Genomic DNA, 25,287 nt, shown 5'->3' on the forward strand with positions numbered 1-25,287 from the left:
GCACTGTTAGTACAACCATTATGGAAAACAATATGGAAGCTCCTCAAAAATTAAAAATAGAACTTCCATATGACCCAACAATCTCACTTCTGGATATATATCTAAAGGAAATGAAATCAGTGTCTCAGAGAGATATCCATACACACATATTTATTGCAGTGTTATTCACAGTATATAAATAATTTCAAGATATGGAAACAACTTAAGTGTTAATGGATGAATAGATTTTAAAAAGTGTAAGATAGATAGATACACACACACACACAATGCAATATTATTTGGCTATAAAAAGGAAAAGGAAACCCTGCCATTTTCAACAGCATGGATAAACCTAGAGGATATTATGCTAAGTGAAATAAGCCAGGCACAGAAAGACAAATACTATATGACCTCAGTTACATGTGGAATTAAATAAAAAAAAAAAAAGTCAAACTCAGAATCAGAGTTCTATGAACTATTGCCAGCATTTGAGGAATTGGGGAAATGGAGAGATGTTGGTCAAAGAATACAGACTTTCAGTTGTAAGATGAATGAGTTCTGGGGATCTCATGTATAGCATGATGATTATAGTTAATAATACTACATTGTATAATTGAAATTTGCTAGGAGAGTAGATCTTAGTGTTCTCATCATCACACAAAAGAAAAAGGGTTATTATTCCCTCCATCCCAAGCCTGCTGATGGCAGTACCTTCAGTTAAGAGGGCCTGCAGTGCCTGCCTGGGCACACATCACTGGTAGGGAGCTCCACAGACATTTCTTCCATCCAGGCCCCTATTTATGGCTGGCCTGGCTCTTGTGGTTCTTAATTATGATTGCAGGATACACTTCAGCAAGAAACCATTGAGGAACAAGATTTATTACCTACATGGCAGGGGGAGCAGACCTTGGGTTCTGTTAGGGTCCAAGGGTGGAGTGTCTACAATTGCAGGTTCACTCTTCATTGGCTAATGCAAGGCTTAAGAGCCAGAATTAGGGCTTGGGGAGGGAGAAGTGGGTCACATAAGCAGTCAGTTATCTAAAATACCCAAGGCTTTCTGAAAGGTACCTTCATGAGTAGAGTGGCCTAGTTCCCTATCTGGCTGTTTTACTAGTAGCTGTGTCATACAGATGGCAATATGCTTATTCAAGATGGATGTCTTTTGAAATGGAAGCCTAGTCAATCAAAAGCTTGATGTCAGGCACTTAACAGTACACTACATGAGGTGATGGATATAATAATTTGATTGTGGTAATCATTTCACAATATATCTGTATATTAAATCATCACATAAAAACAATTATGTGGTATATCCTAACTATATACAGTTTTTATTTGTTAATCATATTTCAGTAAAGCAGAAAAAAATAATTGTAGGAAATGGGTGATGGGTATGTGTGATTCTATTATATTATTCTCTTTACTTTTATGTATGTTTGAAAGTTTCCACTACTGGGAAAAAAAAAAATCTTTAAAGAAAGAAAAAGAATTATAGAATCTTAGAGGTAAAAGTATCCACAACAAATCCTACCTTGAACCCTTATTTTTCAAGGAAGGAAAGCCCAATAGGGCAAAATCACCTTCTGCTAGTGAGTGGCAAAACCTCGACAGGAAGCCAGCACTTTGAGTATTTAGTTTAGTGTTACCTCCTCCTGTCGAGAGGTCATCTTAGCTGGCTAATGCAAAGTGCTAATGAGACTCCGTTTTCAGGTTTAGTTACTCCATGGGCTAATTCTCAGATTGGCCCTTCCATGATCACCAGTTTTACCTGGTCTGTGACCCTTTTCCAGCTGTGGCTCATAGGGGAACAGGAGTAATGGGGTATAGAAAAAACAGCAGAACTCATGGCAAATGTTGTATAAATACTTCAAAGTGGCTTTTTTCATAGTGTTTTTTCTCTGTGTTAATGCACACACACGTGTGTGTGTCCCTCTATGAATTCAGTTCACTTGAGAGTCTTTAACACTCCGCTTAAAAACTAGGGTATACTTTGAAAGATAAGTAAATCTTGATTACCTACCAGTGAAGGACTTTAAGAGCAGTAGTGAAGTAAAACTGAGTATACAGAGATTTTGCTTCCTTGGTTAAAAACATGTATTTCAACAGCCATCATATTGAAATGTGACTGATACTGTTACTGATAGTATGTAGCAGATACTTGCTCTGCTATGAAATATCTTAACAGATACATCTTTCTTGTTCTAAGTTATTTCTATGTATAAGCCCAAAGAAAATTTTAGGTTCAGTATCATAGTTTTTCCTTTGTCAGGAAATTTATGTTTGCTTAGAATGTGCTTTTGCAATCTTAGGTTGTGTTTGGAAAACAGAGGTGTTAGAATTCTTAGAAAACAGACTTGAGGAGTGCCTGCGTGGCCTCAGTCATTTGGGTGTCTTGATTTCAGCTGTGATCATGATCTCAGGGTTGTGGGACTGGCCAGGTCTGTTCTGTGCTGGGTGTGGAGTCAGCTTGGGATTCTCTCTCTCCTTTCCCTTTGCCCCTCCCTCTGCACACGTGCACATGCTCTCTCACTCACTCTCTCAAATAAATAAATAAATAAAATCATTTTGGTTTTTTTTTTTTTTTAAGAAAAAAAAAAGAGAAAACAGACTTGATTAACTGCTTAAAAAGCCACCAGCTCTGCTGGCCTGTTATCTTACCTCTGGCAAGAGAAGACATTAAGCCCAAAACAGAGGGAGCTAGGAAGTAGTGAAAATAACCTCAGGGTACTCAGTGAAGGATGATACATCTTCTTTTGTGTAATGTAATGGTGATAAGGTGACAAGTCTAATTCCTACATTCTTAACCTGGGTGAGAAGCTATGTACTGAATTATCTAATGAGAGCAACATTCAACCCCTTATCACAAGAAGCCCTTAAGTGAAGGCAAAATCAAGCATTTGAACAGGAAGAACAACATTGAAAGTTGAAAATAGACTCAAAGGATAACCCTAGATCAAGGTTTCTCAAATTTTGGCAGGCATCAGAGTCACCTGGAGGATTCATTAAAACACAGATGAGTGGGTGTCACCTCAAGTTGTTGATTCAGTAGATGTGGGGTGGATCTGGGAATTTGCATTTTTAACAAGTTCCCCTGGTAATGTTGATGTTGTTAGTTCTAGGACCACATTTTCAGAACCACTACATAGCTCTTGAGGAAAACCAGTAAAATTATCTGTGTGTGGCTGAATTTCTGGGAAATGTCTTTGGTTCTCATTTTCTTGTTTGTTTGTTTGGTTTTTAAGATTTATTTATTCATGGGGTGGGGGGCAGAGACACAGTCAGAGAGAGAAGCAGGCTACTTCCAGGGAGCCTGATGTGGGACTCAGTCCCCAGCCCGGGATCATGCTCTGAGCCAAAGGCAGACGCTCAACTGCTGAGCCACCCAGGCGGCCCTGATTCTCATTTTATTTTCTTAAAGATTTATTTATTTATTCAGAGAGAAAGAGAGAGAGAGAGAGAGAGGCAGAGGGAGAAGCGGGCTCCATGCAGGAAGCCTGATGTGGGACTCGATCCCAGGTCTCCAGGATCACACCCTGGACTGAAGGCGGCGCTAAACCGCTGTGCCACCGGGGCTGTCCTGATTCTCCTTTTAAATTGACATCTTATTTTTTATAACTTTGAGTATGCTTATTGCTTAGGCTACCTGTGCACTGTTGAGTTAATAACTTAGTAATTGGAGCCTGGTTCCTTTGCTACCTAATGAGAACAGTGCCATCTAGAGGCATTAGCCCAAAGGGCCACCAGAGGGCCAAAGGAAGCTATGGTTTTCTAGAGAGGGTACATGAGTGGCTCATCATCATCAAGGATTTATTGACAACCTACTAGATGATTATGTGTCGTACTGCGGAAATCTACAAAGAAATAGAGATTCCAGTCTCCGCCTTTTAGGTTGGTGACTTTCTATCTGTATTCTGAGGAGCCCAAAAGTTCTAAGATGGGCACGTGGGGCTCTAGTATCCCATCCAGCCAGAACAGTTCTGCTTTCATCTGTTTTACATATTAAAGGTTATGTTTGCAAATGCATGCTATGGTAGATTGCTTTGGATAGGCAGGGTAGATAGATTATTCATCATCCAAGATTATTGCCCTAAAGAACAGGTTTTTTGACATGCAAAATATGGTGTGAAAATATATAATCATTGAGAGAGAGGACATAAGCTATAACCACCCATCAAATGTTGAAAGTATGTTTTGCTTCATATTAGCACATGTTAAAATTATGAACAGTTGGAAATAATATTCTAGTTGCGCCACATTATCACAACCATAAATTGAGTATAATTGGGAGCACAGATGTTCACCAATGTCAGGAGGGGGTGATTCAAGACCAAAAAAAAGTGTGAAAAGAAAATGTGAGGAATTAGAAGTATAAACTCCTTCTGGCTTTGATTTACTATAGAGTCAGCTTACTTGACGGCAGATTCATTATCAACTATTTTAAGTCATTTGTTCAAAAAGTGTAACATAAAAACTAGAAATCACAGTGATTTAGTTTCAGCTGATAAAACACTACCTAAAAAAGTTACACAATCTTTCAACTGATGATGAATTTGAGTCATGCTTATCCAAAGAAACAGTAAACCACTCCCATTCCAGTATTCAAACACAAGGAAAGAGAGAAAAACAGTAAAATTTTGTCTCTTGCCAGGACCACGATTGGCAGAGGAGCATGGAGGCAGAATGGAATGGCTAGAAAAGCCAAAGGCAGGCACAGTCAAGTCTGGGGGACTCATAGTCACTGGACAGTAAACAAGGCTCTCAGTAGGTGGGAAGAAACAGGGAAAAAAAACAAGGGGTGGAGCAAGAAAAGAAGTTAAGAATCCCACAAATTGTTAGTCTCGGGGAAGACAGAAGCAAGAAGCACAACAAGACTAGGGAAAGTAATACTGAAGTCAGTGTCCTGTTACACAGGCCAGGTCACTGCCCCTTTCTTCATGGGCCTTAGCCTCTTCCCGCTGCTCACAACAGTGGAGCCCAGACTCCCTGGTGATGTTCAGTGTCCTCCTTGATCAAGTGGCAGCCTTCCTTTCCGACCTCATTTGTTCCACCTTCCTATAAACCACAAACAGCCACAGAACTCATCATTGTCCAGAATTACACCTCACACTTTTATGTCTTTGGCTTTTGTTATTTGCTAAGTCAATAAACATTATGTTCTTCTTGCTGAATCAATCTGTCTCTCTCTCTCTCTCTTTCTCTCTCTTGGTCTCTCATTTCCCGTATTTTCCCCTACTAAAATCCTTAGCAGAGCACTGGGTTTTATCAGGTGAAAAGCATAATTTGATGACCCCAGTTTTTAGCCATGTATTTGGAGAATAATTATAATAAATTATTTTATAAGACGTGTTTGGGGCTTAAAAGATTTTATTTATTTGATAGCAGTTTTAAATAGGATGCCTACCTACCATAGCCTGTGTTCCATGCCTTAAAATTAGCTAGCAGACTTACACCAATGTTTAGATGCAACAAGTTTACAGAAATATTTAGGGGGCCAGGGACAGTCGAGGCCTAAACTATGAGAATGTGCTTTCACATCAGCTTAGTAAACTCAGGGTACAGTCATGAAAGGAAGACCTTTGGATCAGTGAATTACATACGCATGAAGAATTAGGGACATTCTCATCCACCGTTTCACTGATGTTTTGCATAAACTTAGATAAAGTCCCTTGGGGCTTTTGTATTCCACTGAGAGTAATGGAGAAATGAATGGTAATTTCCCCTATAAAACTGATGTAGGTAGGAAAGTCATGTCAAAGCATTCTTAATTAAAATGTTTTATTTTGAGAAAAGAAATTTAAGTATGAAAAAGTACAAACAATAGTGTAACAGTCCAAGGTTCTGTTCCTCGATTTTCTCTCAATAGTTATCACTTTGCCATATTTGCCATAATTGCTTTAATATTTTCTGTTAATAAATGAAAACAATTCAGAAGTTCCATTTTTTTAAATTTATCTTTATTGGTACTTTTTTAGGGAAGGGGGGAAGGGGCAGAGGGAGAAAAAGGATCTTAAGCAGGCTCCACACCCAGCAAGGAGCCCGATGTGGGGCTCAATCTCACAACCCTGAGGTAATGACCTGAGTTGGAATCAATTGGTCCTAGCAGAAGGCTCATGTAGCACTAATCTCCAATTTTGTTAGTTCTATGGTCATAGATAACTTGTAAATAAATACTGCTTAAACGACAATATATAGTAAGACTGATTATGCATTTATATCCAATATGTACCTAGACATACATATATATTATGTATGTATTATTAAATTTAGGCCATATGTTTGCATTCAAATATGTAAAGTTACACATTTATAGTAATGTGAATTAGTAAAGAATATTTTCTAGATATTTATCTTGTTTTATTTGAAGAAGGGCACAGTAGTTTTCATGAATCCAAAGGGGCATTACCTTTCAATTGTTCTAAACGCAATTAAAATGGTTTAATAAATTAAATTAAAATCCGTATTTTAAATGCAATAAAAATTTATTCTTTTCTCGAGGAAATGCTTTAGATAAACTTATTTCAGTGTTTTATAATTGTGTTTTTATCTATTTGTTTGTTTTTATTAGATTGTGAACTCCTTGAAGATAAGGGGAGTATACTGTATTTATATCTGTATTTTCAAAGTCACCATGGGCTGGCCATTTAGTCACTGTTTTCTGTCAGAGTGGTCAATTCACTTAGTGTGAAATGGAATGAAATACTAGTTATCAGATACCTATGTCTGTAAGGGATACATAACATTTCGATCCAAAAGTGACAAAATTTTAATAACTGAATCAATTTGAACAACTAGATAAAGAGTAAATGTGAAATACTAATATTACTTAATTTCTCTATGAACTCTGTAGGAACAGATTATATGTACCTTTTGAAATAAACTCCAGACTCAATATATGAGCTATAAAGTAAATAGAAATGGGTCTAAGAAATAGGGTCAGGTTCTAAAAATTGTCAGTATTATATTTAAGACCATATCTTGATAGATGTTATGTTCCAAACATATTTAGTGGATTGTAAATTGTAGTACATAGTACATTTTTCTACAGAAAAAAATGGCTTAGGTAATTTCCATATTATTATTTTCATTTTGGTACAATTAAATATAATTATTTTACTATATTTTATGGAAAGTGATAATGATTTCTGGCCTTTTTTCAGAGTATATTAAAATAATAATCATGAAAAACAGTGAAATATATAATCCTTTAACCTTTAGTTTTTACTAGTAAAATAATGTCCAGATAGCACATTTAAGTTTGCTATCATTATTATTTCTAGAAAGTATTTTCTTCTCCTTTAACCTCATTACTATAGCAGACATTAATAAGTAATGTGTTTACCTTGGAAATCTACTGAGCAGTTCCCAGAGGTAAAGCTAGATTTACTTCTGAAATATTCATTTGATTAATCTTTTGAATTATAGTGTTCATTAAAGTTCATCTGAAATATAATCTTTTAGAACCTTATTTCTGGTGTCAGTGAAGTTTTAAAATGTTTTACTGCATTTAGCTCATTTTCTTTCTCTTTGCGCTATCCAAGTAAATGTTCTTGGTATATATTCCAGGGAGGACTTAAATGATGGGAATTGGAATGATAGCAACCATAACTTTCACTTCTCTTATAGTTTATGCCAGACACTTGTGTTATGTGCTTTAAAAATATTATGCTTACACTCTTAGGAGGCTAGAATTATTATCTCTGTTGTAGATAAGAGGACACTGAGGCCAGGTTAAAAGATTTGCCTTAGCCACCAAGTTAATAAGGTGCTCAGCTGGGAGTTAGACTCAGATTTATTTTGTCTCCAACACCCATGATATTACTATACCATGCTGTCCCAATGAAAGGAAGATTTTGACAGTTTCAAACATTATATATTTTGAAAAATAAAAAAATGGGTTTGCAGGTCTTATAGATGTTTGTTTTGGAGTATGTAAGGATAATATGATCACTTCTGGGTGGAGGGATCAAATCAGATAAACTGAGAGGGGAACATAAAGTACTCAAGTGTAATATTCAATGAACACTTTTAATTTGGAGCTATCAGGGGCCCTACCAAAGTCAGACTTCCAGATTTTCTCTCTTCCCCATTCTGTTTTATGCTGAACTTCCCTGATTCGAGGCTGACCTAGAAGGATTAGGGCAGAGCACATCTTACCTGAGAGATTAGTAATACTATGGAAAAAAGGAAACTAATAAGCCTCATTGACTCAGTAAAAAAGGTCTTCCATAACTGTATAGAAACATACAGTGGGACAAAGATAAGCAAGACATAAATTGTAACATAGGAAAAAATTAGGAGTAGTGTGGTGAGATAAACATGGGATATTGGGGAACCTGAAAAGAAGGCTACTTTACTTCTCACCCACTGAATCCTAAAATGGCTTCTCGGAGGAGATAGCACTTGTTTGGAGTTTGAAGGATGAAGAGGAGTTAGCCAGATTAACAAGGGTTGCTGAGCACTGAAGGGAATGGAAACGGCATGTACAGAGAAAACTGAAGAGCAGTCCTTCACAGTGAGTTCTGGGTACCCGTCAAATGAGCCACAGTGTGGCTCATTACAGTTCACATTAGTAACTTGTAGGAATCGAAGGCAAGAAATTTAATATGCTAGTGATTCAAATTTTAATAAACAATTTACCACCTTGTGATATTTTGAAATATTACAGGTGCATAGGGAAGACCTATTGAAATTTCCCATATTTATAGAATACCAGAGCTTAGCAGCATCCTCAGAGACTGTCCAGTGAGTTCATTTTTTTTTCACTCCACATTAAGATTTACTGTGTGCTAGCCACAGAGGAAAGGGTGAATCTTGCCTCCTAGGAGCTCATAGCCCATGAGAGGAAATAAAAAGACAATTATACAAGTATGATAAAGTGCTCTAATAAGAGTGAAGAGGACTGGCTAAGCACAAAGGAAGGCTCATTCATTTTTCTTGGAGATTAGCTAGATAAAGTTTTAATTAGCTCTTGAAGATTCCAGAAGACAGTTCATTTGTGAAAGGAAGAAAGGATATTTCAGGTTAAGACTGCTGGTTAAAAGGAACAATTTGCAGCATTTCTTCTTAAGGCTTTCTGTCTAAATTCTTCAACAGATTATCTAAAATAATGAAGCAGTGTCATGGGTTTTTGTAGTTTTCTATTAATAATATAAACTAGCCTAACCAGCGGTTCTCAGTGTGTGGTCTTGGGACCAGCAATATCAACATCTCCTGGAAACTTAGAAACAGAAATTCTCAGTTCCCAGCCCAGACCTACTGAATCACAGAATTTGAAGGTAGAGTCCAGCAATTACTGCTTTCCTAAATCCTGCAGAGGGTTCTGATAGATGATCAAGTTTGAGAGGTAGTGGCCTAAGCTAACTGTAGTTCATGGACTAGTTGAAAGTTCCTGAGCTCTGAGGACAGACCTGGGTTTGAATCTTACCTTTTTCACTTCATAGATGTGTGATTTTCAGTGTATATCACCTAATGTCTGTAAGCTTTGGGGTTTTCATCTATAAAAAGAAAATAAATACTACCTTTCCAGGGCTGTTGTGAAGACTTGTTGATATAATTTGAGTAAAGTGTATAACACTGTAACTAGCACATTGTAGGCTTTAAATAAGTCATAACTAGTACTGTTGTTGGCTATTTTTTTAGGTATTTTTCCCAGTGAGTTTATTATTTTCCTCATTAAGTGAAAATATACACATATTTTTGCTTTTAGATACAAACGCTCAAGAAATTAATGACATCTATGGACTACAAGGTCAAGTGGAACACAAGCTAGCTTTCCTGAGAACTCATGTGCCAAAGGAAATAAAACTTGTGGTCATTGGCCATTCAATAGGCTGCCATTTTTCTCTTGAGATTTTGAAGCTTGCCCCTGAACTCCCAGTAAGTATGCCTCAGGAAGTGACTGTAAGTGCTAGATTATGCACTTGCGCAAATTCACCTCAGCTTTCCTTCCCTCTTTTATCTCTTGTTTAATGATAAACAGAACAGAGAGGGGGATATTTGGTGGCTGCCTTTCTTTATCTTTATCTATATTACTGTGGGCCTATGTGCATGTATGTTCATGCTGTTTCCATGTGTTTCAAAAAATAATAAGGAGATAGAAATTTACCAGATGAATGCTATTTAATCTAGGGTTATATGAAATTCTGAAGTTGCTTATAACTTCTCATTTATAAAGGCATATTTAAGAGTAGTCGTCAGCTAAGACCTAGAGAAGAATCTGATTGTGACAGTATTTTGCAAATGTTCACGCCTCCTTTCAAAAGGAAGATAATTTATTATCATTGTCGTCATCATGATCATCAGTAAGCAAACAGCTGTCCTTATGGAATACCAGATCTTTATTTAATTATAAGCCTGGATACTTCTCCATTCTATAGATTGGCAGCCTTTTTGAAGCATTCATTCATTCATAAATGACTGGGTGCCACTGGGTGTCAAATATTAAGTAGAATACTGGAGACACAAAGGCCTATTTAAAGTGCCTGAGAAAGCTAGTGAGCTAGAAGGGACTTCAAAACAAGAGAGCAACTCATACTCTCACTTACATGTACAATTGAAAGAATCTACTGAATGGATGCAATACACAACATAAATTATTTCTTTATTCAACAAACATATATTAAACACTGGCCATGTGTGAGGCCCTGAGCTGTGTTTTGAGGACATCCAGGTGACTAAGACAGTCTTTGAGATAAGAGCGTCCAAAGTCTAATGGAAGAGACACACTAACCCATAGGTCTGATAACTACTGAGTGTAGGAGTATGAGGGAATGCTATTTAACCTTGTAGTCTGAATGTAAGATAGAAGTGATTCCTTCCTAGAATCTCTGTGTCCTCGGATTTTGACTCTTCTTATTCCATATGATAAAAATCTCAAGGAGTTTCAAAGCTCACTGGAAATTTTCTTCTGTTTGTACCAGCTTGACACACTTACGTCTCACTCATAATTGCCCTTAGGAAATGTACAACTATAGCGTCCCTGGTTATAGTTTTTAATGCCAAATGGATGGGCATTAAGGAGGGCACATGACATAATGAGCACTGGGTGCTATATGCAACTGACGAATTATTGAAAACTACATCTGAAACTAATGATGTACTATATGTTGACAAATTGAATTTAAGTTAAAAAAAACAAATGAAGGTTGTTAATTTTTGCTTATTGGGTGTAAGAAAGTGTATTTTCTATTTCTAAGTGCAATTTCGATAAATTCAGGATTGCTTTCCATTCACTGTGTTATTGTTTCTACTCTTTTTTCCACAGAAAAGTATTTTAATTGGAAAGGAGACTTTATTTTTGTTTTTAGCATCTTGCATGGCTTTTGATCTCTTTTGTGCCTTCCAAATCTCTTCTAGTACTGTGTGATGAAGTTACCTTCTTTACAGTGCCCAGCCCTGCCACTCAGTGGTTCTGTTTATAAGTTGCTGAAAGCCCTGGCTCTAGAGCTAAGACACCTAGGTTCAAATACTTGCTGTCATAGTTTGTGTGACCTGGGACAAGTTATTGAGTATCTCAATACCTCTGTTTCCTCATCTGTGAAATGGGGATAATGATATGTTCCCCAAAGAGAGAATTAAGTATGGTGCCTCAACCTTAGAAGTCCCCTAATAGGTACTAGCTGTAATTGTGACATTGGAATCATTGGCTCAGTCACTAGGTTAAGTACTGTATTAGTTATCTACAGCTGTGTAACAAATTACCCCAAAATCAAATAGAGTAAAACCATGCACATTTATTCTCTTAGAGTTTTGTGGGTCTGGGATCTAGCCACAACTTAGCTGGGTCCTCTGCTTTGGGGTCTCTCATAAGACTACATGCAATCGAGGTATCTTCCAGGGCTGCAGTCTCATCTGAAATTTTGAATTGAGAAGGATGTGCTGCTAAGCTCACTTACGTGGTCATTGGCAGGACTCCATTCCTTGAGGGTCGTTGGACTGAGAGCCTTGGTCCATCACTGGCACTTCGGTGAGGGCATCCTCAGTTCCTTAACATGTGGGTCGTCTTTCTAACTTGCCTCATTAGAGGAAGTATGGTAGAAGAGCCAGAGAAAGTCTGCTGGCAGATGGAAGTCACAAACTATAGCCTAATTACAGAAATCATGTCCCATTACTCTTATGGTATTCCATCTGTTAGAAGTAAGGCCCTAGGTCCAGCCCCCACAAGAGGAGCAGATTACACTGCAGCATGAACATTAGAAAGTAAGGATCATGTCAGAAGCTGCCTACCCCACCACCGCTACAGTGAGTATTTCACTTGTGTCATGTACAGTCAAGCATATAGATACGTAGATAACATATAAGTTAAAATACTGAGTTTATTTCCCAGTATAGCAAGTGAGCTGGTCTTGCCAAAGAAAATGCAGCAAACTGATATGAAATACAATTTGGGGTTATTAGTTATCTCGGGTGTTTTAAAAACCTTAAAAAAAAGGAATTTTTTTTTTTTGAAGAAAAGAGTACTTGTATGTTTGAAATAATAATAGCATTACTATTTGTGATGGTTAATTTTATATGTCAATTGGACCCAGCTAAGGGACGGCCAAAGAGCTGGTAAAACATTTCTCAGTGTGTCTTTGAGGATGCTTCCAGAAGAGATTAGCTTTTGAATCAGTACACCAAGCAAAGATTTGCTCTCACCATTGTCAGCAGGTATCTTCCAATCCATTGAGGTCCCAAATAAAACAAAACTCAGGAAATGGGGGTTCTTTCTCTCTCTCTTCTTGAGCAGAGACGTCCATCTTTTCCTGCCCTTTGACATTGGATCTCCGGGTTTGCTGGCCTTCGACCCAGGATTTACAAGATTAGCTCCTCTGGCTCTCAGGCCTTCAAACTCAGACTGAATCATACCACTGTCTTTCTTGCTTCCCATCTTGCAAATGTCATATTGTGGGACTTTTTGGCCTCCATAATCATGGGAGCCAATTCCTATAATAAATCTCCTTTCATATGCATGCATACATATAAATCCTGTTGGTTCTTTTTCTCTGCGAACCCTGACAAATACACTATTCTGTAAACATAAAGAAGAAAATACTCATTTCTGAGTCCTCACAGTCTATTAACTTAATCACTGATCTGTCTTTTTGGCTTTTGGTTGCTTCACATCGATTCTGCGTGTAGTGTATAGTTTCTCTTCTACATTCAGGAGAACAGTTGTTCAGCACATTTGTTTTGAATCCATCTCTCCTTTTTGGCGTGCGCTCACATGTCTGTTGGGAAAGAAGTACAATGCTTCTCAAGGTGAATGCAGCTTCTTATAGCTCCTTTAGCTCTAGAGCTTTCTAATTATTGTTCTCCTTCCAGGTGTTCTTGCCCTTGCAGGAACGGTGGTGAAAAGGGGAAAGGGAAATGAAACATGAGCGTAACGTAGTCTGTTTGTGGAGGCATAACTCATACTGTGATTATAGAGTTTTCAGAGAGACATGTGAAACCGTGTCTTCTTAAAAAGGGTGTTTTCTAGAAAATAACGCATGCAATAAATTGTCCATAAAGGTCACCCAGGGAGAAGGGTGAACATCTGTATGATTTTTTTTTATATTATTCAAAAGCTTCGTCTGTTTTCAATTAACTGCATTGTTGAAGCCCTCCCCACCCTACCCCCCCCCGCCCCCGCCTCTTTAAACACCTGGCCCAGTTAATATCGGTGGTGTGATCCCTGCTGAAGTGTTGAAATTTCAGTGTCTCTGCGCTACCCTAAGACGGCACGGTGCCTGCATGCCTGAAGTTAGCATGACACGCTCCATTTAAGATGCATTTGACAATCAAATAAGTTTGTATAAGCCAGAGTGTTGCAATCCCTAATCATTTTGCCAAAAATAAGTTAGCTGTTATGTTTTATAACATATGAAGTGTGATAATAAGAAACTTGTGTTTCCATCTTTTCTGTTATTTTTACTGGAATATTTGACTCCCATAAGATTTTGAAGACATATGTGTAGTTTAGTAGCTGGTTTATTTGGTTTTATTTTGGTTCAGTTCTTTACAATATTTTTATAACTAATTATAGGAAACTTTGGTCTTAAAATTGTTTTAAAATACTTATTGCACACTTTAGACATATTATCTGACCTTTATTTTAATATACTAAAGAAATGGCTCTTTTAAAAATCTGATATTGAAATTTTTTTTGTTTCTTTAAGCAAATTTGGTACATAGAATTAGAGAAATCATTCTATATTTTAACAAGTAATGCCCAAAATAAAGAATTTAAAAAGAAGCCTGAGAAAATATATAATTGGAAGACTGTTAAATAGTAGCTGTCATGACTTGTAATAACAAACATAGTTTTAGACTCATAGGCTCTTAGAGCTGAGATGGACTTTAGAAACAGTCTCATCCTATCTTCCATTTCATGGATGGGAGCTGAGAGCAAAGTCCCTTGCCAGGATGCAGCCTCAGCTCTGTCTTAATCCAGGGGTAGGATACAGTTATATTAGCTGTGGGTATAACAAGAGTCTAAGAAGATATTTGATGACTCTTTCAAACTTTGGATGACAGCAGAGCCTACAGATAGCACTGTATACTCCTGGATACAACGAGCTTCATGCGGTCCATGATGTTGCAGCTCAAGAAGCTGGAGACCCCCATGAATGCTGCTTTAGCAATTTGGGGCTGGAGGTCAAGTAACTGGAACAAAAAAGTAGTAGTTTCATCCATCCTATTTAGAATCTTCTTTTCAGCATTAGTCCTCTGTATGTTAAAAATGTGCCATCTGATTTTGCCAATAGATTGCGTCAAATTCAAGGTTGGAAGTTGAAAGACCTTGATTCTCAAGTGGATTCTGCACTGAGTTGTGAGGTGAACCTCAAGTAATTTTACTTTTATTTTCCTCTAAGTATTTATATAGCATTTTATGAAAACACTTCATTCCCTTCCAGGGATAACAGATCCTTCAAAAACTTAATTTTTTATATCATTTGGCCTTTCTTGGGGAAAATGCACAATAACATAGAGCTTCCTTTGTCTGTCTGGTTGGCAAAACTATCTTCTCTCTAAATGAAATTTCCAGATTACTTAAACTCTCTTTTTTAAGCACCAGACTCTTTTATCCAGTTGAATAAAAATTTGTCTAAAATATATTATTTACTTATCTATCTTCTTCAACAGTGCATATTGATTATGGAGGAATTAGTGATTCAAGGACGTCGTTTTGATAATGATATTATACTACAGTGAAATACGATTAAAGAGATTTTGCCTATGTCCTGAAACTTCTTAAATGATAGTGCTTAAAAAAAATTGCCTGTTTATTTTAGTTTCTCTGTCTTCTTCCTCAGTGTTAGGTTCTACTTCTCTTCCCTACTTACAATTGGTTACTGTAATTTGAGCCTAGTAGAGACAACAAATAATCATGTTAGAATTTTGTCTTGAGTAAGAATGAACAGGTCTTAAAATGCATATGCAAGAGTAAAATTGATGAAATTAAATATGTGGATTTTGTTATTGCTCAGAGCTTTTTCTTTGTTTATTTCTTCTGGGTCCCCAGTAGTGTTTAGATACTCAAAATTTGAGAGGCTTAAAAGACATAGCTGAGAATTTTGGACACTTTTTACTGAAAGAGTTAAAATAGCATGTTAGATCATGCGTGTTGATTTAGGAGTACATCTTGTCTACAGTAGGGAAAAAAATAAAGTCAAATATTCTGCAAACAATGAAATTATTTAGACTGTAGTGCCCCAACACTATTCGGATGAACCTTCATGTCTGAAGTGAAAGCTAGATATCTTTGTGATAAACATTCATACAACATCACTGCATTGTGTTCAACAGTCAAGATAAACTGGAGGGAGGGGAAAGAATAAGAGCTCATTCATATATCAAAGTAACTGTTGTCAGAGTCCTGTCCCTAGATTAACTGAGGAAAGTAACATAAGGCTCTGAATATTTTGAAGAAAGAGATGGCTCCTAACTGGGAAGATCAGAAAAAGATGAAGAGCTGGTATTCGAGCAGAGGAAGACTGAGTCAGTACTTAGAAATGTTTAGATGTAGTGGGTTTGATGTTTTGGTGGTAAGGAGTTGTTATATATTCTAAGTAGTGGGAACAGTATAAAAAAATAGTTTTTATCATTGGACACATGAAGAGAGCAGTGAGTGGTCTTATTTGGATGCAGCCTAGTATGCATGTAGCGAGCAGTGGGATGGAGAGCCTAGGGTAATAGAAGTGGGGACTAGGAGGTTAGGACTCTATTTCCTGGACAGTAAGGAGCCACTGAGGGATCTGTGATAATAATAGTCCTGAATCAGATATATTAATCTCTCAGCGAAAAGGAGAGTGAATTGGGGAGAGAGTATAGAATAAGAAGAAGAATAAGAAGCTAAAAACCCAGTGATAGGCAAGTTATTACTAGTTCTGATGAGAAATACTAAAGACTATATTTGGAATTTGCCAAGGGAAATTGTTAAGAGAGAAAAAAACTGGTCATATATGTATATTAGGAGAATGACTTTATCTGATAGGAAGATGAAGAAGAAGCAAAAGGTATAGTAAGTTTCTAAACTAATGACTACATTAGTCCATTAGTGGATTCTGAAGTCACCTCAGTGGGTTGCAAGCAGTGGCTCAATCAAGATAGGGTAGACTGTGCTACACTACAGTAAGTAGCTTTTAACAACAAAGATTTATTTACTGCTCATAATACAAATCTTTTGAGGGTTGGCTGCCCCATGCAGCATGTTCTCATCATGCACTCCTACTCCAGAATCCAGATTGATGGAGTAGCTTCTATCTGGCATATTCCAGTCTCATGGCAAAAGATAAAAAGGAAATAATAAACCACTGCATTTTAAAACCTCTGCCTGGAGGTGACATTTGTCAGTCTTCACACAGCATTGCACAGAACAAGTTCTATGACCAAGTCTGCCATCAAGGAGGCTGCAAAGTGTAATCCTCCTCAGAGCAGCGAAGTATATGTTTGTGAACAATAAAATAGCATTTCTAAAAATATAATAGAGTAAAATAGAATAGAAAATATTAGAGTTGATTGGATTGTAAACTTGTTTCACTTTTTATGGGGTTTGTTGATATCCTAGATTACAATGTAGAGTATATATCTTACTTTAGATCAGGGTTAAAAAGAAAAAAAAAATGAAAGCCATTACCCTAGATTAGAGTGTACCACATGCTAAGAGAAAGGAGAAGATCAAGAAAGAGGTAAATGTGTGGTGATTAAAGATGGCCACAGGTTCTTTACCACTCTTCTCTCATGGAATAGTCTCTTTCCCTTCTCTTTTGAATCTGGGTTGGGCATGTGACTTTCACCAGTGGGATACAGTGGTAGTGATGTTAATTTCAAGCCTTTGGGAACTGGGAGCTTCTACTTCTTCCATCTTAGAAGCCAGCTGCCATATGCAAAGTCCAACTACCCAAGACTACCATGCTGTGAAAGAGCCCAAACTGGCCACATAGGATCATGAGGCACCAGACATGAGTGAAACCTTCTTGAATCTTTCAGCCTGTTACATCTGCTACTGAATGCAACCCAGGGAATGACCCCAGCCAGTGACACATGGAGCAGAAGTCCAGCTGAGTCCTGTTTGAATTCCTGACCTCACAGATTTTAAGAAAAAATAACCATTGTGGTCTTAAACCATAAGCTAGGGAATGGTACATTATGTAGCCATAGATAAGTGAAACAGAGTAACAGAGGTGAATTCAAAGAGAACTTAAAGCTTCTGGTATTGGTAATCAGAAGGTCAGTAGTGACCCGGAAGAGCACATTTGTAATGAAATAGTGGGAGAAGGGGGTCGCAGGCAGTTAGGTGGTAAATGAATAATGTTCCAGGAACTGGGGGCAGCAGGGGGATGGGAGTATGAAAGGAAATAGATGGTTCTGGAGACACAGTGCACAGAATTGACACACTTGTGTCCCTGTGAGCCAGGAGTGACCCCTGCTACATGAAAACCACAGGGGTCAGTCAGTCAACAGCTAGCTACTCTGCTTGGTGAAAGACTCTTTCAGAAAACAATAAATTCCCCCTACTCTGAGGAAGGCTCTTATTGACTATGATGAGATGCGACTTTGCGAATCACTTATGCATTTACTTAAATACATATGTTTATCTGTTTGTGTGTGTGCACACACATTATCTTTTCTAATTACCCAGGAGACTACCTTGCTGAAAGCCGAACACATGGAAAGTTTCAACTTTGTGACTTCAGCCATGTTTTAGTCATCTGCATATTTTTTTAAAATCCTAAAATTGCTTTCAAAGTGGAAAAATTGTGTGGGCTTTTTTCATCTTTTCATAACTCAAAAACTATTTAATATATTTTTCTCAAACTTTGCAAAAAAAAAATCACCTTTGGGCTGAAACCAAGCATGGAAAATTTCACCACAAAGGGCTAATTTTTTGGAGAGCTGCAAGAAAGTGAAAACAGGGGTTTATAATAAAACATTCTTCATGCATGTTAATCCTTAGTACTTTATCTAATGCATTTCATCTGAGTATTTCTGAGCACTTTTCAGATTTAAATATTGAACCATTTTAGTATTGGTATGTCCAGGATACAGTCAGACATGGAAAATTTCCCCCATCTTCTCACAGGTCCACGTGAATTGAGAGTTAGCAAGATATGTTTAGAGGGACAAGTTGGGCAAGTGAAGTGAAGTGGCCATGAGGCAGAGAAACCTTACATACTGCCCGCACACATGTTAGCACCACGTCTTCTTGGCTTGGGAATAGTTGTGTGTAGAATAGTAGATGACATTAGGCACTCATTCAGATAGTGAAGCCAGCATTTCTCAGTGAAGCATCAGCATTACTTTTGGTCTTGTTAGAAACATGAATGATCTATAATTCTCCTTTTTGGTGGGGTCTTTGACTGGATGATGGGCACTGAGGGGGGCACTTGACGGGATAAGCACTGGGTGTTATACTATATGTTGGCAAATCGAACTTCGATAAAAAAATTTATATAGGAAAAAGGAAAAAAAAAAACGTAAATGATTGGGCCCCACTCACACCTACTGAATCTGAAACTTTGAGGCTGGGACCCAGCTATTCATGGTCTTACAAGTAACGCAGGTGATTCTGACACATGCTCCAGGTCGGGAGCCGCCAACCTAGGCTTTCCAAAATCTGGAAACATGGTGTATGGAGATGCTGTGGACAATTAAATCTGTCCTTGGTCTTTCAGGAACCTGTCAGCTCTGTCTTCTCATGTCATGCCCTGGAAGCAGGAGGAATGCTAATCAGCTTCTCTGAAGGAAAGTTCTTTTTGTCTCTATTTCATATATCCTAGCTCTCTTTGCCTATGATCTGATCCACAAGCACCGTGACCCTCTTGAGTAAAGGTGCTGATACCAGATTACTCAGGGAAACAATGCTACCAAGAAGTATTTTCTCATTTCCTTGAGTTATCAGGGTCACACCTGGAGTGGGCCCATGCATGTCACTTTCATTTCTTTGCAGTCTTAAATTCCAGCTTTCAATGGAAGCTGACTGAGCCCTGCTCTCCTGTGTGCAAGTTCTCAAACTTTTGTTTTGCACTGGCCCTCTGCATTCCAGCAAACCCTAGTGTCTATGTCACTGTGTCTCTAAGCACAGAAGTAGCTGTATTTGTGGAATTATATCAAATTCTGAATATATTTTCCTGGTGACGGAAGTCATCAGTTTATTGTATGTGGGCCTTTAGCTAATCACCCAGTGCCCCAGCTTGTTGTTAGAATGGGAAATTCAGACATAGCCTGGGAGAGGTGTTTAAGCAGTTTAAAGCTATATTCAGTTACAACCCATCTCAGTGAAGCATGAATACAGCTACCTAAGCTTATATAGCTGGAAAGGAAAAAGAGGCTCATTTTTAAATTGCTCATTTAAAATTTTTATCATGAAAAACTTCAAACAAAAATAAAAATAATTAATTTTTAATTATTATTAGTAATGAATCACCAGAACCCATTATCCAGATTAGTATAGCTACTAATATTTTGTTATCTTTATTTTTTTCTAAAATACTTTCAGTTGAATTGTAGCCCTCATGGTATTTGACCCATAAATAATTTATTATGCATCATTAATAAAGGACCTTTTCTTTTACAACTACTATGTCATTATCACACCTAACAAAATTAATGATAATTCTTTGATATCATCTAATATAACCCATATTCAGATTTCCTTTGTCCCCAAAATGTGTCTTTACAGTGGGTTTGCAAGATCTTTCTTAAGTTTAAAAGTTTCCTTTCCAATTATAAAAGTTCATATATTTTTAAGTTTTAAGAAGGTAGGGAAAAAAGTAAAAAAATATGTGACTCTGAAGGTTGGTATAGTGTTCAGAGAGATTTAACATATGAAATGTACCATAAATTTCTTTCATAAGTCAACAAGTAGCTTTTTACAACTGAATGTGAAATTGCTTAAAGAAAAGTATGGCTAGATCATAATGTTATACAGGTCTTTTTAAACTGAGCTAATTTGTCCCTTGGGTTTCCATGCTTAGACCATAGGATAATCCAGCACACCCTCTCAATTTTGTTTTTATTTAATAAGAAAACACTGAAACTTTGAACTATTTTTTGCATTGTTGTTTATTAGGATGTAAATTTTTACATAAGATACTTAGCTCTCTTGAAGATACTCAGAGTGATTGAAAATTAAACTATGAACTATTTTTGCTATGACAATTATTATATCACTGTAGCAATCACTTGTAGGGTCTTAATCCTCGCAGAAACTCTTTGACAGGCTCCTTTTCCCATTTTCTACATGAGGAAACCAAGACCTAGGGATAAAAGTAGATAGCTGGTAAGTGCCTGTGCTAGGATTTGAACCCATGTGTGTTTGACTCCAAAATTCATGCTCCCACCACCCACTAAGCTAAAAGATTAGCTTCTTATTATAGAGAATTTGTAGAAATCCATAAAAAGAACAGCAGTTCTCCAGTAAAGAAAGGCACAGAGGACATGAGCAGTTAATTCACTGAAGAAGAGCTAGCTTAATAAAATCTATCCAAAAATATGTACCTGGCACAATGCATGATACAGTCCTTAATAAATTAATATATGGTAGTACTTGATAATGTCTGCTTATTGAGTATGTAGTAGCAATTAATAATGCTTAACAAATAGACCTCAGCAGTAATCAAAATGAGCTGCTACTATTGCAGTATTTAAAAGAAAAAGTTTAGTGTTGTGTGTGTATATACTTCTGGATACACTTTTAGAAAGTCTGAACAGTTAAACACCAGGTGGCTTATGATTGTGATCTCTGGGGTTAGAGGTAAGGGTATATTGGAGGTAGAGACTCTGTATTGTCTCTGCTATTTTACAATGACTGTGTGTTATCAGAAAAAAGATCAGTGTCATGGTTTCTCTGTAGGAAAACCCATTCCTAAGACCAGTAGTGGCACCAGGTAGGTAGCATTTTCAGCAGTAGCAGTGATCCTCACCTCTTACCTTATCTTACCCACTCTTCCTCCTCTACTCAGTTAGCTAGGCTTTTGTCCTTCCTTGCAATTTTTTATTAACCTGCTTCTCCTTACTCCTAGAATAATTTGGATTGTTGATAGGTATATCTTTTGAGGTCTCTTCATAATTATATTTGAATGTGATTTTAAAAAAACAAACAAACCGCAGGTTGGGATTAGCATAATCATTCATCATACTGCTAGAGTGAAGCGGGTCCTTTTTTAAAAAAAGGTTCTAGTACAGCCATATTCAAATCTCACCGGACCATGAGGTTCATAGTGATTTGGACTCTAAGAGGCTCTGGGGTATGAGTAAGTGCCCATGCTAAGGCAGAGGTGTCTCCTTTGTGGATGCAGATCTGAGAAATAGAGCTCATACCTTGCTACAATTAGACTTTGTTATGCCAGTGAACTGGGTGTTCACAGAAGAACAGATTCATAGAGCCTTAGTGGATGGAGCATAGCATAGAAAAGAGGTAGCAGGGATCCCTGGTTGGCTCAGCGGTTGAGCATCTGCCTTTGTCCCAGGGCATGATCCTGGAGTCCTGGGATCAAGTCCCACATCAGGCTCCCTGCATGGAGCCTGCTTCTCCCTCTGCCTATGTCTCTGTCTCTCTCTCTCTTTCTCTCTCTCTCTCTCTCTCTGTCTCTCATGAATAAATAAATAAAATCTTAAAAAAAAAAAAAAAGGAAAGAGGTAGCATGCAAGAATATAAAAACCGAAGAACAAATTTCTCTTAAATTTCTGTGCAGTTCTGTGGCTCTTGTTTATTCTAGCCAGAAGATTCTTTTTAGGTCTATCAGTTTGTGGAGATGAGAACGGTGAATGTAATCTTTAAGAAAGGAAAAGGCTCTCTAATATGGTTATCCTGTGTGCATGAGTCTCTTTTACCCTCCCTTCTTGCACTTACGGAAAATCTGTGAACAATATGCAATGCAGGCCACAAAAAATTCCCTGAAGTGGAAAAAGCCTAGCAGGCACTAAATGAAAGATGCTTCACAAGAATAAAATGTGGTTGCTTTGAGATCTTACATTCCAAGCTGGTTTAGACTAATTGCATTAGGTTGGGAAGAAGCCAGATTATCAGGTGTCAGAAAGGTATATTGATGAATGAGTAAAGATTGAAGCCAGCATCCTTTCTGGCAGCCTATCCCTAGGAAAGGAGACAGTAAATCATTTCTCAGTATCAGTCATACAGAGACCAGAGGGAGCATGCAAAAATGAAGCCTGTAGACAGTCCAGAAACTCCATTTCAACAAATAATTTTAATTTATCCCTCACCAGTAGAGTTCTGGGAGCTTCTGTAGTAAACCAAATGGAGTGTTATAGATTCAGCCTTTTCCATAGCCCAGGACCCTTAGGGAAATGCTGAGGAGCTTCATGAGCCCTACTGCCGAGGAGAAAGGTCCTGAGAACTCCTATAATATTATATGAATGTTGACTGATGTCGATTGAGAAGTGATTTCAGAAAATCTTAGGGTCAGATTGTGATAATCTGGGTGCTGGGGCATTCTCTCCAGGTCCTCCGAGGGAGGTGGCCTCCTGTGTCTCCTTTGGCTGTAGACACGGCACCTGCCCGGTGTGTACATAGTGCTCCATCCTACCTGTTACTACTTCTTCTTACCTTCTTCCTTTCTGCTTTCTCCTACCACCACCCAACAAATGCCATTGGTCCACCTTCTGAAATCATCTCAAATGTAAACTCCTGTGGGAACTCTTTCCTGATTCTTCTCAGTCATTTTTATTATCCTTCTTTGAAACCTTCTCATGATTCTTATATATTCCACCTTGTATTATAGGTATTACATATTTATTTAATTTTCTCTATTAATTTTTTTCTTCTCCCTATTAAATTTTTAAGATTTTCTTCTTTTTTATGTTGAGGTATAATTTACACGCAATAATTCCTTTTTTTCTCTCCCTCCCTCAATCTAGATATTTTCTTCTTTTTTTTTTTAAGATTTTATTTATTTATTCATGAGAGACACACAGAAAGAGGCAGAGACACAGGCAGAAGGAGAAGCAGGCTCCCTGCAGGGAGCCTGATATTGGGACTCCATCCCAGAACCCTGGATCACACCCTGAGCCAAAGGCAGACATTCAACCACTGAGCCACCCAGGTGTCCCTAGATATTTTCTTCTGACCTGTTTTCCAGTCCACCGATCTTCCCTTCAGCTATGTATAAACCTTTTTATACCCATTTTTGGCAGTCTTGATTCAGTTATTGTAATTTTAGCTTATAAAATTTCCATTTTATCATTTTTATAACAATTCTTGAAATTCTGTTGTGTCAGATAAATTCTGTTGTGTCAATATCCAAATCTTATCCAGTTGCATTTTTTTCTTCATTGTTTCTGGTCATCTCATCTTGTCCCTCAGTATGTTTGTATATGAGTCAGTGTTCTCCAGAGAAACAGAACTGGAAGGATATGTATGCAGAAAGAAGGACGCAAACTAGAAGGAGTTGGCTGACACAATTCTGGAGGGTGACAAGTCCTAAGAGCTATAGTTGGTAAACTGGAGACCCAGGAAGGCAGATGGTGTATAAGTTCTAGTCCCAAAGCACACAAGTTTGGGAAGACCCAGGAAGAGCTGATATTTCAGGTAGAGTCCAGAGGCAGAAGAAAAACAATGTCTCTATTCAAAAACAGCAGAGGAATTCCCTCTTATTCAGCCTTTTGATTGGATGAGGCACTAACATCAGGAAGGGCAATCTCTGCTTTACTTGGTCTGCTGATTCAAATATTTATTTATCTCTTCCATAGCACCCTCACAGGTACACCCAGAATAGTGTCTGACCAAATATCTGATCACCCCGTGGTTCAGTCGAGTTGGCAGAAAATGAACCATTGAGAAAAAAAAAAAGAAAGAAAGAAAATGAACCATTGGAGAGCCTGGTTAAGCTCAGTTGGTTGAGCACCTAGCTCTAGGTTTTGGTTCAAGTCATAATCTCATGGGTCATGAGATCAAGCCCCACATCAGGCTCCCCGCTCAGTGGGGAGTCTACTTGAGATTCTCTACCCCTGCCTCTCCTCCCACTTGCTTGCGCGCTCTCGCTCTCTCTCTCAAATAAATCTTTTTTAAAAAATGAACCATCACTGCTTAGTAAGATGTTCTTTTTCTTTTTTCAATTGAATACCTGACATTATATATGAAAAATTAAGACAATATGAGGCTTCTATATTCCTCCATGGAGAATTTCCTTTTGCTCTTGACTAGCAATTACAGTAAGGACAGATCATGTTAATGCCATCTGGACTCGGGCGCAATCAACAGTGCCTTTGATGGAGTTGGTCTATGTCCAGTAGGTCACTACTTCTAGGGGGTAACCCTTTGGTAGCTCCCACTGAAAGCCTGGGATTCCATCTCTTTAATGGGCACCAAATGCCCAAATGTTGACCCTTGAGCCATAGTATACTTCTAGAAACCCAGCTTCTTGTCCTCTTACCTGTTGCTCATGAATTGGAAAATAAGAAGAGCTATTTAAACACACCTCTCTTGAGTTTCCTTCTTCTCTAGGATTTTGGCCCTTTCAGCCCCTTCTGCCTTTGATGCCTTCATTTTTTTTTAATATTCTATTTATTCACAAGAGATACAGAGAGAGAGAGAAGCAGAGACACAGGCAGAGGGAGAAGCAGGCTCCATGCAGGGAGCCTGATGTGGGACTCGATCCCGGGTCTCCAGGATCACGCTCCGGGCCGAAGGCAGCGCTAAACCACTGAGCCACCCAGGGATCCCCCCTTTGATGCCTTCAAAGGCACTTTAAAAAAATACTTTTTCCAGCTTTTCTAATTGTTCTTGGCAAGAGGATTGCTTTGCAGTAAGCTAGTCTGCCATCCCCACTCCCCATCTCCACTATTACCAGCTGTTGCCTGGCTTTAAATTCTTCAAACTCTGCTATT

The 25,287-nt window shown here is 37.9% G+C and overlaps 1 protein-coding gene across 8 annotated transcripts in view; it reads left to right on the forward strand.

Moving 5' to 3' along the window:
- The window catches only part of LDAH (lipid droplet associated hydrolase), a 104,903-nt gene that overhangs the window by 34,282 nt on the left and 45,334 nt on the right, over positions 1–25,287 (forward strand). For all 8 annotated transcript variants that reach the window (XR_012004674.1, XR_012004675.1, XR_012004673.1 and 5 more), the window contains one exon: positions 9,686–9,855. Coding sequence is in view for 5 of the 8 variants with exons in the window: in XM_072770947.1 (XP_072627048.1) it covers positions 9,686–9,855 (170 nt within the window). In the remaining 3 variants the exon portion in view is untranslated. The remainder of the gene's footprint in view (positions 1–9,685; positions 9,856–25,287) is intronic.

Source organism: Canis lupus, chromosome 12, assembly GCF_048164855.1.
Source record: "Canis lupus baileyi chromosome 12, mCanLup2.hap1, whole genome shotgun sequence".
In the NCBI taxonomy this organism is placed as follows: Eukaryota; Metazoa; Chordata; class Mammalia; order Carnivora; family Canidae; genus Canis; species Canis lupus.